The 11225-nt window shown below is 39.2% G+C and overlaps 1 protein-coding gene across 1 annotated transcript; it reads left to right on the top strand.

The window, feature by feature from the left end:
• The first annotated feature begins 4992 nt into the window (after positions 1-4992).
• LOC311287713 (ladderlectin-like) lies at positions 4993-10556 on the top strand. The gene is made up of 2 exons (XM_084404745.1): positions 4993-5816; positions 7560-10556. The coding sequence occupies exons 1-2, from the start codon at positions 5573-5575 to the stop codon at positions 7985-7987; spliced, it is 672 nt and encodes a 223-aa protein (XP_084260871.1). The 5' UTR covers positions 4993-5572; the 3' UTR covers positions 7988-10556.
• The last annotated feature ends 669 nt before the right edge of the window (positions 10557-11225 follow it).

Here is an 11225-nt window from a genome sequence, read left to right on the forward strand (position 1 = left end):
TGGAAGGGAGAACGTTTTAGTTGTCACTGATGTGTTCACCAATTCACGCAAGCTTTTGCAACGCGGGACCAGAAAGCTGACACCACAGCTAAAGTTCTCCTGAGGGAGTGGTTCATGAAATTCGGAGTCCCAGAACGGCTACATGCAGACCAGGGGCGCAATTTTGAAAGTGAGGTAATCGCAGAATTGTGCAAGCTGTATGGGGTTAAGAAAAGCCGTACCACGCCTTATCCTCCGACTGGAAACGCCCAGTGCGAGCGTTTCAATCGCACTCTACATGAGCTGCTACGAACACTTCCTCCCGAGACCAAAAGACGGTGGCCTGAACATCTTGCCGAGCTGGTCTATGCGTACAATGTTACCCCGCATTCCACAACCGGGTATTCTCCTTTCTATCTGTTGTTCGGCGTGGACCCTCATTTGCCTGTGGATGCACTGTTGGGACGAGAATCGGGAGCTAAGCCGACTCATGACTGGTTAGTGGTGCATCAGAGACGGCTGAAGGAGGCTCATGAACGTGCCAAGGTCTACGCTGAGAAAAAAGCAGCAGAGTGAATTGCACATGCTCAGGATAAAGTGTATTGTCCATCCATTGAGGTTGGCCAGATCGTATACTTGAGGAATCGACCACTGGGAAGGAATAAAATCCAGGACGCTTGGCATTCGACCCAATACCGGGTGATAGAGATTCAAGGGACCACTCATACGGTGGAGCCTGTGGAAGGAGGGCCCATCAAAAGAGTGAATCGGGTGGATCTCAGACCCTGTGTGCATGTACCTACTCCAGTGGCCCGCAAGGGGAATGTTGAGTCTAATGTGGAAGTGGATGAGGCTTCAACAGTGGATGTGGATGATGAGAGTTTGGAGGAGGGCGTAGTGCTCGTGGAATGTACTGGCCCAAGTGTGGTTGAAAGTCTTGTACGGACTGAAACTGAAGCTGAAAACAAGATGGAAGCTCCCGAGGTGTCTCCTTGTGATCCCGAGGTTCCGGCTGGAATAGAACTTGGGGGAGGGTTTCAGGAGGAAGGGGGGGTTCTAGTTTGCCCACACTTCGAAGGAGTACCAGATCTAATGTGGGTCAACATTCAAATCCACACCATGAGCCTAGATCAGCCCTAAATCATAATGCTGTTTCTCAAATGATAGCTAATTTGGGTACCGTATTCTTCCGAGAAGCAGTTAAAGAGCTGAGAAATTCTTACGCTGTCACCGAGGGCGTTGACATGTCAGCCCTTATGATGACGTCATAATAGCGCGATACAGAGAAAGACGGTTAAAGCAGTGCATGAGAGACACATTCAGTCGTGTGCAAAGATGATTATCATCCTTGGTTTAATCGAGGTTCTATGTAAGTAAATCTAATAATCATCATTTAATCTGGTGTAATAGGCTATGCTCGTTTCATTCTGTGTATGTATACTGTGTATTTTGGTGGTTAGAGTTCGAGATGGCTGGAGATGTTTGATTGATGCACTTGACCAGCATTACGAAGTCTTTATAAAAGAGTTCGGTAAGTTCTTAATGTAATGTGTATGTGCTAAACAAATGTGAATGAGGTGCATAATGTCTTGTGTATGTTATATTTGATTTTTTTTTTGTGAAATAGTGCTTTAATGCACATGATGAAAATGCTGACAGTGGTTTTGTGTTTTTGTAGGGTGCCACTACCGTGTTTGTTTGCTTTCAAAGTGTATTGTTTCACCCCGAAAGTGTGCCCTAACATTTGTAATAATTTGTACTTCAAGAAATTGACACTTTATAAGGCTTTACTGGTATTTCTGTAAAGATATTTTGATAACTATACATTTTGAGTTTCTACACTTGAATAGTGTAATCTAGTATTTGAGGTTGAGTGATTCCAAACAATCACCTGTTATTTGTTGAACCATTCAGTTCAGAGCATTGAAAAGCTTAAAGGAAATTTAAACAAGTGATTCAATAAATAGAGAATAATAAAGCCAATCTAAAACGTGATTCAGTGTCAATTAATTTATTTTGTTAACTGGCAACAATATATTCAACTTACTCAGTTGCAATTGCTATACTTTTTTATGTAATTGCAAAAATTGTTTACTGTGTATACCGTGTACAATAAAAAAAAAAATCTGTAATGTTTTGGATGCTGTCTTCTCCCTTTTTTTGTGTAGTGTTTAATAAATGATCTGTAGTGTGTATATTATTGACTCATGTGTGTATGATCTGAAAGCATTGTTTGATTTTTGAGTTTAGTTAGAAAATTTGGATTAGTGTTTGTTGTGATAAAATGGGTGAAGGTTTTTAAGAAATGTGTCCTAGCAATTGTGGATGAATGAATGAATGAATGAATGAATGAATGGATGGATTAATTGATTCATTAATTAACTTTGGCTACATCTTTATATTTAAAAGCCTGTCAGAGACGTCTGTGCTGTGTCCTGATGGCATCTGTCACAGTTGCTAGGCGACAGGAGCGGTGGGCGGGAACAGCTGGTGATGTAAACAGGAAATCCTCCATATGTTAGAGCAGGAGTACAAAACTCAGTTTCTGTAGTGCCACAGTCCTGCAGAGTTTAGCACCAACCCCAGTAAAAAGCTCCTGATTAAGTCAATCAAGTCCTTCAGGCTTATTTGAAACCTACAGGTATGTGTGTTGGAGCTGGTTGGAACAACTGTGACCCTCCAGAAACTGAGTTTTGCACTCCTGGGGTCTCATTTATAAAACTGTGCGTAGGAACCTTACTAAAAGTGTACGTGCGCCCGAAAGCCAAAAATGGCGTACGCAAAAAAATATTCAGACTTATAAAACCGTTCGTACGCCAGAACCTGCGCAGAATTCACTTTATAAACCCCAGTCAGCAGAAGATTGTGCGCATATATGCGTCTCCACCCCGAAATAACCATATATGGAGCTTACAACGCCTAGTTTTACTATGCAGATCCTTATCTGCATATCATTTGCATATGATTATTCATCCACGTGATAACATTTATTAACTGTACAAGACACATTACATGAAGAAAAATCAAGTAGTTGCCTATCCTTGCCTTGTTTTTGAATACATAAATCAAATAGTGTATAAAATACATTTCAGAGAAAGTTTTTCTCAATCTTTTCCACTGGCCGAATTGTATTTTAATTGATTTATATTTTTAATGGAAACAGATAGGCCTTGGGCATTATTTGCACAAAACTATTTTCTCGGACAATCTGGTATTATCATGATAAGCAGTTATCTCTGTGGTTAAAACATTAAAACAGCACGCCACAGGAAAAGTGTTCAGAAGCATCGCATCCACAACAAATATTTCTATTGATTGAATATAAAAAATGTTGTAACTTCTCAGTAATGATTTCATGTTTAAGTGTTAAACTCCATTAGTTTGAATGGCATATTTAATCTAAATGTTTATATCAGAAGTAAACCATAGTTTAAATCATTATTTTATTTATTTAAACTGTTATTTGCGTCAGTTTCACTAAACGGCCCAACGCGCTCGCTGGCGCGGACATTTAAGAAGGGATGGATATTTGCTTCAAGTGACAGGCTTGGTGAGTGAAATTATATTTTGTATTATCTTTCTGTATGTCTTTAGATTTTCTGTCAAGTGACCAAAAAGACATTTAACTCCAGCTCACCATCGGTGTCGCCAAACTGCTCCATCTCCAAAACGTTCGTATACGCATGGGTCAGAGTTTGCGTGCAGGTGCGCAAATTTTCCCGTCAAGTTTGTTTTTATAAATCACAACTTATGCGTCGGAAGTGGCGTACGCCTCTCTCAGGGCCTGTTTTGTGCGTACGCAACGGTTATAAATGAGGCCCCTGGACTTAGGTTAGAGAGTCTCATTTAACAACATTCACTTCGACCTTCCTGGACTTTGAAGGATCCAGCTCTGAATTAAAGACACAATTATAGTGTGACTTTCTTGTTGTTTCAGTGAAACTAAGAGATGAATAAGACTGAATGAAACGTAATGAAATATGACTAGAACAATAACACTCTGTTTCTCCTGTTTCACGTCAGAGAAATACTTTCCATCCTGAACATCTAAATGTGCAAATGAGTGATGAGGATGTGTTAACATGCAAATGTGTTCATTTTTTTTTATAAACAAATAAATAAACAGTAAACAGCAGGAGTATGAAATGAAACAAAATAAAAAATAAAAAATCACAAAGAGATGAAATCTAAAAAATTAACACTGTTTTAATGTCCGCATTCCAGCCAATCACAATCAAGTGTTTAGACGGAGGAAATAAAGACACGTTTATTCTGAAACAGCAGCAGCAGAAGATGATGATATTATTACAGTGAGATAATGAGAGTCCAACAACCTTTACTAACATTAGAAATGGACTTCAGGGGAATGAAAGCATGATATGAGCACTTTAATGTCTTTATCTCGTCTCTGTTGTGAATGTCTGTCGTGTCTCCTCCTCAACAGTGATCTCGGCTCTCAGAAGAAGAAGAAAAGAAGAAATATAAGTGCAAAAAAAAGTTATCTCGTTTTCCTCCAAAAAATAAAGAACAGGAAAAAAAGGCAAAGGTCTGTCGGTTTTCCTTTATTTCATCTTTTTTTTAATTTTTTTATCCCTCTTCTCAACACAAACTCTCTCTCAATAATCAAACTTCATCTCACACACGTTTCTTTCTCTTTGACTGGAGTCTCAAACAGGTTTTTTTTTAAAGGCTCTCAGTAACCAGTATCACCAGTCTTCATGAACTCAACCCTCATCAATCAGATCATTAGTGGGTTGTTCAGTTCACACACAAACAGATAAAAAGTGACCAAAAACAGAGAAACACAAACACACATGTCAAATTCAACAGGGATGTAACACAAGTTATACAGTCTAGCAATAACATTAGAGAAACTGTTTAGTTATTAAAGTTAAAATATAAATTATGAATGTTCTTATGTATACAATTTTCCATACAAGGTCCATATTAACATAGACTGATACAGACTGACACAGACGTCAAGATGCAAATAAGGGGAAAGAGTTGGACAAATACAATATAGAGGAAGTAAAATATGAAACGGGTTTTTAGAGAAATACACAAATGACGTGATGAGCTGAATGAGGGATGAGAGCAGATATAATAATCACGTAGTTTAAATCTGCAGACAGAAACATCAGACTCAGGACAGAAACACACGACCTCTAAAGTAAGAACATGTTCATTCTTCAAACACAATTAGACTTTCAGATGTTAATATTGTCTCAACGATTATGAACTGAGTTATGTTTATATGCTTAAGATTATGTTTTAATAATCTTTTATGTTTTAATAAGATGAATATAAGATTATAATTTTTTTTTTTTTGTTCTTCCTCAGAAATGGACCAAACTCTATATTTGATTCTTCTTCTCATTGGTGAGTGTGTTTGTTGTATTATTTATGGTTTATAGTTTCATCAGGTTTGACCCTGTTATGAAAAGCATTAAATCAAACGCTCTCTTTCACAGCTCTCTGCTCCGTATCTGAGTGTGTTCAGCGTCAGTATCACTTTATAAACGTGTTGAAGACCTGGACTGAAGCTCAGAGATTCTGCAGAGAGAATTACACAGATCTGGCCACCGTTGACAACATGAACGACATGAACGAGCTGAAGAAGAGTGTGAATGATAGAGGTGTTCAGTATATCTGGATTGGGCTGAAGAGGACGAGTGTTGATAAATGGCAGTGGTCTTCAGGTGAACCTGCGCTCTATCTGAACTGGGGATCTGGACAACCTAATGGTGGAGTTGAGAGGTGTGCTTTCATGAGAAATGGAGAATGGCATGATGTGTCATGTGGTATCAGCCTGACTTTCATCTGCAGTTCATCTAACAGTAAGTGTAGCTTCATACAATCCCAATAAACATTCATTTATAAAACGATGTACAATATACTGTACAAAACTGGAATGCAGTTCTATATGCTGCTACTTTTTAATGTGCTCATGAATATAGAGGAGACTGTGGATATTTGTCACACTTCCAACTTACAGTAAAATCCCCAGTGTTAAATGAACAACCCTCAGTGTACATATGTGTCCACACTACAGGGTGTTAAAGCTGTGTTGAAGTTCATAAGATTATTAAATGACTAAGAGATGATTGACCTGATGTCAGATGAAACAACAAGGACAGAAAAAAAAACAGAAGAGCAGAAACACAAGAGCTACAATTAACTTCCAGCCATTACTCTTATCATTACGCAGCTTGAATTTAATTATAACATACATCAACAAATAGACATAGCACAATTAAAATAAAATTAGACATCAAGAATCAGCATATGCATCTCAATAATGGTCACATGCTTCAGACCGCAATGCATGCTGGAAGCCATGAGTTTTATATTATGGTTCTCTGATGACGACACAACTGATCCACGATTGGCCGAATCCACGAGCTCTGATGACGACACAACTGATCCACGATTGGCCGAATCCACAATCTCTGATGACGACACAACTGATCCACGATTGGCCGAATCCACAAGCTCTGATGACGACACAACTGATCCACGATTGGCCGAATCCACAAGCTCTGATGACGACACAACTGATCCACGATTGGCCGAATCCACAAGCTCTGATGACGACACAACTGATCCACGATTGGCCGAATCCACGAGCTCTGATGACGACACAACTGATCCACGATTGGCCAAATCCACTGCATGACAACGATCACGTGTGTTTCGTGTTTCTTCTCACACTTTCAGTTCCACTAATGCTCACAAGTCTGTTTTTAATAACAGTAAACGCTATTTTCATGTAGTCGCAACGTTATATTGTTAATTGAGAGTATAGGCTTATGTTGAACTTTATTCGTGTACAAACAGACGCTGTATTTAGTAGTTCATAAAGTATTGAATAGAAAAGTATTTGACAAATATTGCATTTATTTCACTTCAGCTGTGGTAAAGTATGCAAACACAGCACAAGCGTCACAAGAGGAAGCAGAAAGTGTCCGACTTCACGTCTCCATTTTCAGCTCCTCCTCTCCTGCACACGGCAACTCTCACCGATCGGTTACATCCAGCCGCAGTCGATCTCCAATATCCGATGTCTCAAGTCGGACACAGTTTCTAACCACTGCTCAAGTCAGCCACCGATCGGTCTGTGCAGAGCTGTATGAAGTCAAACAAGCCTCTTGTGTTTCTCTTTTCTTCAGTGATTCTGCTCTTTATCATCAGGTGTCTTCAATAATCAAACAATCATCACTCATTTAATCACTTAATTTTCCAATCAACTCTTTTACTTTTAACACCCTGCTGTGGTTCCCATATAAACACAGAGCCGTGTTGTTTTAACACCAGGGATTTTGCTTTTGGAGTAACATATTAAAAAAAAATCATAATGGGGAAATACTGTATAAAGAAAATTCACAAATCTTAATTAATGTTTTATCAGCAAAATTCTTAAAAGTATGAATATTGAATATATCATCAGCTGTAGAAACAGTCTTTGAATGACACGAGTTTCTGATGCTTCGCTGCTCTTATTCACATTAAAAACCATAACGCAATGTAAGAATAATGAACAAACTGATTCTTGAATCTGTTTCCATGTGTTTTTCTTAAAGTGAACACAGGACTCGTCTTTGTCGATCAGACGATGAAGTGGAGAGACGCTCAGAGTTACTGCAGACAGAATCACATTGATCTGGTCAGTGTGAGGAACCAGAATGAGAGTCAACAGGTTCATAAGTTCATCAATGATAGTCACAGATCTGATGATGTCTGGATCGGTCTGTTCAGAGACTCATGGCAGTGGTCAGATCAGAGTGACTCCTCATTCAGATACTGGGATTCTGGTAAACCTAATAATGTTGGAGGAAATGAAAACTGTGCAGTTCTCAATTCGAACGCTCTGAGACAATGGTATGAAATCTCTTGCGACAACCAAGACAATCCTTTTGCATGTCATAAAGGTGAGCAGATCCTCACAAACACACACAATCCATCCATCACCTCCAGATATCTTAAAGTTCACGCTACATGTCTGACATGACAGATTCCTCCACAGTGTTTGTTCTGCATGTTGTTTTTGATCAGTCTCTCTCTAGTTTTTGCTTGTGGTTTGTTTTGTGTCCAGATAAACTGATTCTGATCAAAGAGAATCTGACGTGGCCTGAAGCTCTGAGATACTGCAGACAGAATTATACGGATCTGGTCTCGGTTCATTCAGTCGAGATGCAGGAGGAGGTGATGAATGTGGTCAAACGTGCGTCTACTGAGGCGGTGTGGTTGGGTTTACGTCACTCCCGTATTTTGGGCATCTGGTACTGGTTGATCGGAGAGACCGTGTGCTATCAGAACTGGGCTCCAGGAGAGGAGGACTGTGTGTCTGCAGTGAGATCTGGAGCAGTTCAGTCTAGAGGAGATCAGCGCTGGATCAGCCGTCCTGAACACGACAAACTCAACTTCATCTGCAGCAGATATTAGGAGTGAAAGGAAATACATACCTTTCCTAACAAATGTATGTATTCACTTCCTTTATTCTCATTTGTCTCTTGGTTTGCAGTAATTTTACATACAGTTATTTCACCCTCAGTAGGCAGTTGTACCTGAGGGTAGTGATGGTCGCTTTCGATTCACGGTTTGTGAAGCTTTATAACCATTGTGAATCACTTGTTACAAACCAGTGATGCAGAATACCTATCAAGTGTTGCATTTATGCCATGTCGTAGTTCCCGTAGTTATGAGATGACAACGTGTGATGTTCTGGGAATTATGTGTTTTTATGACAACACTACACAGCAAAATCCCTAGTGTTAAATGAACTCCCTCAGTGTTCATATTTGTCCACACTACATGGTGTTAAAATAACAATAACACAGTGTTGAAGGTAATGAGATAATTAAGTGATTAAGTGATGATTGACCATCAGTGGTTTTATTAAGAACAGAAACAACAAGAACAGAAAAAAGGGAAGAGCAGAAACACAATAACTACAACTGACTTCCAGCCATTACACATTATTGCACTTATTAATAACCAGTTTGACTTAATTTCTGTAATACATCTACAAAAGTTCTTGAGAATTAACAGAGGTTAAGATGTTGATGTTTTAATGAATGTTTCGTTTTAAGTCACGATGGTTTGCATTTGCTATAGTTGGACTCGTGACTTTTGTATGTAACCCTCCTTCACAATTCCACTTTTTAAGGATTTATCATGTGCATGGGGAATGAATTGATGAGAGGTTACTAGAATTTAAAATCAGGATGTATTCACAGCAACTAAACTTCGGGCATGCGACTCTTGCTAAAGTGTAGAGAGGCCTGGTTAGCTTAAATATAGCTATACTGTGTTCGTTTGTTTTTTTTCCACTGTGAGCATAAAACTCCCATGCACATATACTTAGCCACTATAACCCTTATTTGAAAAAAAAAAAAAGAAACTAAAATCACAATCAATCACATACACTTAAATATCAGACCACAACGATTGAATGTTATACTCAAAATGTATTTATATATTTTTTTTCAGAACTAGGTGAGTTAACCTTTTAAAATGTCCTCATGTTCCAAATGAAATGACAATGAACAATACCCCGGGGTTTTTCTACTTTTATGTCTCAGTTTTGTGGTACCACAACGTTGGCGCGCTTATTGGAGCTCAGTTGAAACCTTTCCAAATAATATTGTCTGTACTCACGATTCCTCGGTAGTAGAATATATATATAGTGACCGTCTATCCAAACCATTCCGTCCAATGGTGAGATACGCAATGAAGAAACCCGTCCTGAAGCTCCGTCCGTCCATGTGCAAACGCAACACCTCCGGCCTGCAGCGCGAATCCTGAGCACATCTATAGAGATCGCTAAGACATGTGACCAAATGGGCGGCAACCTCTTCAGAACGCAAATAATTATGGGTATGTTTGGCCAGGCTGGCATAGCAGGCAAGTGTTCTGGCATGAAAATAATGAAAAATTAGTGTGAAAAACAGAATATAATCCTACAAAATGCAGGCATCTTGAACACTGCGTTCTTCCCTCCATGCAATGAAGTTTGGCGCCTTATGTTTGTGCCGCGGATTCCCAAAATGCTTTGCGTTCACCACTGGGAATACGTCATGATGACGTCACATTAGCAATCCTTATTGCAGCAACATGGGTGGCAACATCTGACGCACACTAGCCAAAAGTTCACAAAATCGAATGAGCTTAACTATATCTTGTCCAAAAATGTCAATTTCATTTTAGTTCACAATGTCCATACTCACTCAGAAACTCTGTGGCAAAGTGGTTTTCCAAACGACGTTTGAGTTACAGTTCTTATCAACCTACGTCTGTGATTTCATGTACGGTCCAGTTCGCACAATGCTATGGCGTTAGTTTCACTTCAGTAGAATCTCCGTGACCCATTTAACCAGCTCCAAAACAAAGCTCACTCTCCCGTTTTAACAGGGTTACACACTGACAAAAAAAAAAAAAAAAAAATCCCCCCCTGGCTCTTAACTTCGATGACCAGTAATATATCAATCATACAGGACTTAGAACTAACTTTTGCTCGTAGCTATCTCTCCGGTTCTTTTTTCCTTGTCACTCTTGTTTTCAGTCTCGCTCTACTTTTTAGTCCCGCCCCCTCAACAACCCGATAAGTTGCCCAACTGCTCTCTGGATGGCACTGATTGGATAACAAACAAAACTGACACCTGGCCACCCAATACAAAATAAAATGACAGGGTTCAAAGGTTACTCACAACAGAGGATATTTCAACACATCCACTTTATAACTGCATTAACACGTATTAATACAAAAATGTATTACACACCAGGCACAATTGAACTGGCCCATATTTCAGGATATATTGTATTTCTGTTAACAGAACACAAAATAAACAATATATAAATTTAGCAGGGTGCTACATGTAGATTTGAAAATCATGCTTTTCCCCATTATTGTTGAATCACGGAAGCTACACCAGTTACTTTTGCCAAGAGATCTCTATTTATTATGTTATACATGTGTCAGACATACGAGAGAAACAGGCATAGAATAATAAGGCTATAGGTGAGAAGGACTTCATTCCAGATTTCTCTTTTCCCCATTTCTCTGTCCTCTCACCCCATCATGGTTTATGTCCTCTCTCCCCCTCATGCCTCAGTTTCTCTTCCCTCTCCCCATCATGTCTTTATGTTTCTCTGAGTCAGTACAGTAAGGATTGAGCTTCTATACACCACTGAGGGACTTACAACTTCCTTGTAAGGTAGAAAAACATGTTGCTTATGTTTAAAATGTA

Source organism: Rutilus rutilus (genome assembly GCF_951802725.1).
Source record: "Rutilus rutilus genome assembly, chromosome: 3".
NCBI classification, from domain to species: domain Eukaryota; kingdom Metazoa; phylum Chordata; class Actinopteri; order Cypriniformes; family Leuciscidae; genus Rutilus; species Rutilus rutilus.

Coding starts and splice junctions, on each gene's coding strand:
- LOC311287713 (XM_084404745.1), top strand. CDS start 5,573: ATGAACGACATGAACGAGCTGAAGAAGAGTGTGAATGATAGAGGTGTT. Junction 5,817..7,559: donor CATCTGCAGTTCATCTAACA/GTAAGTGTAGCT, acceptor TTTTTCTTAAAG/TGAACACAGGACTCGTCTTT.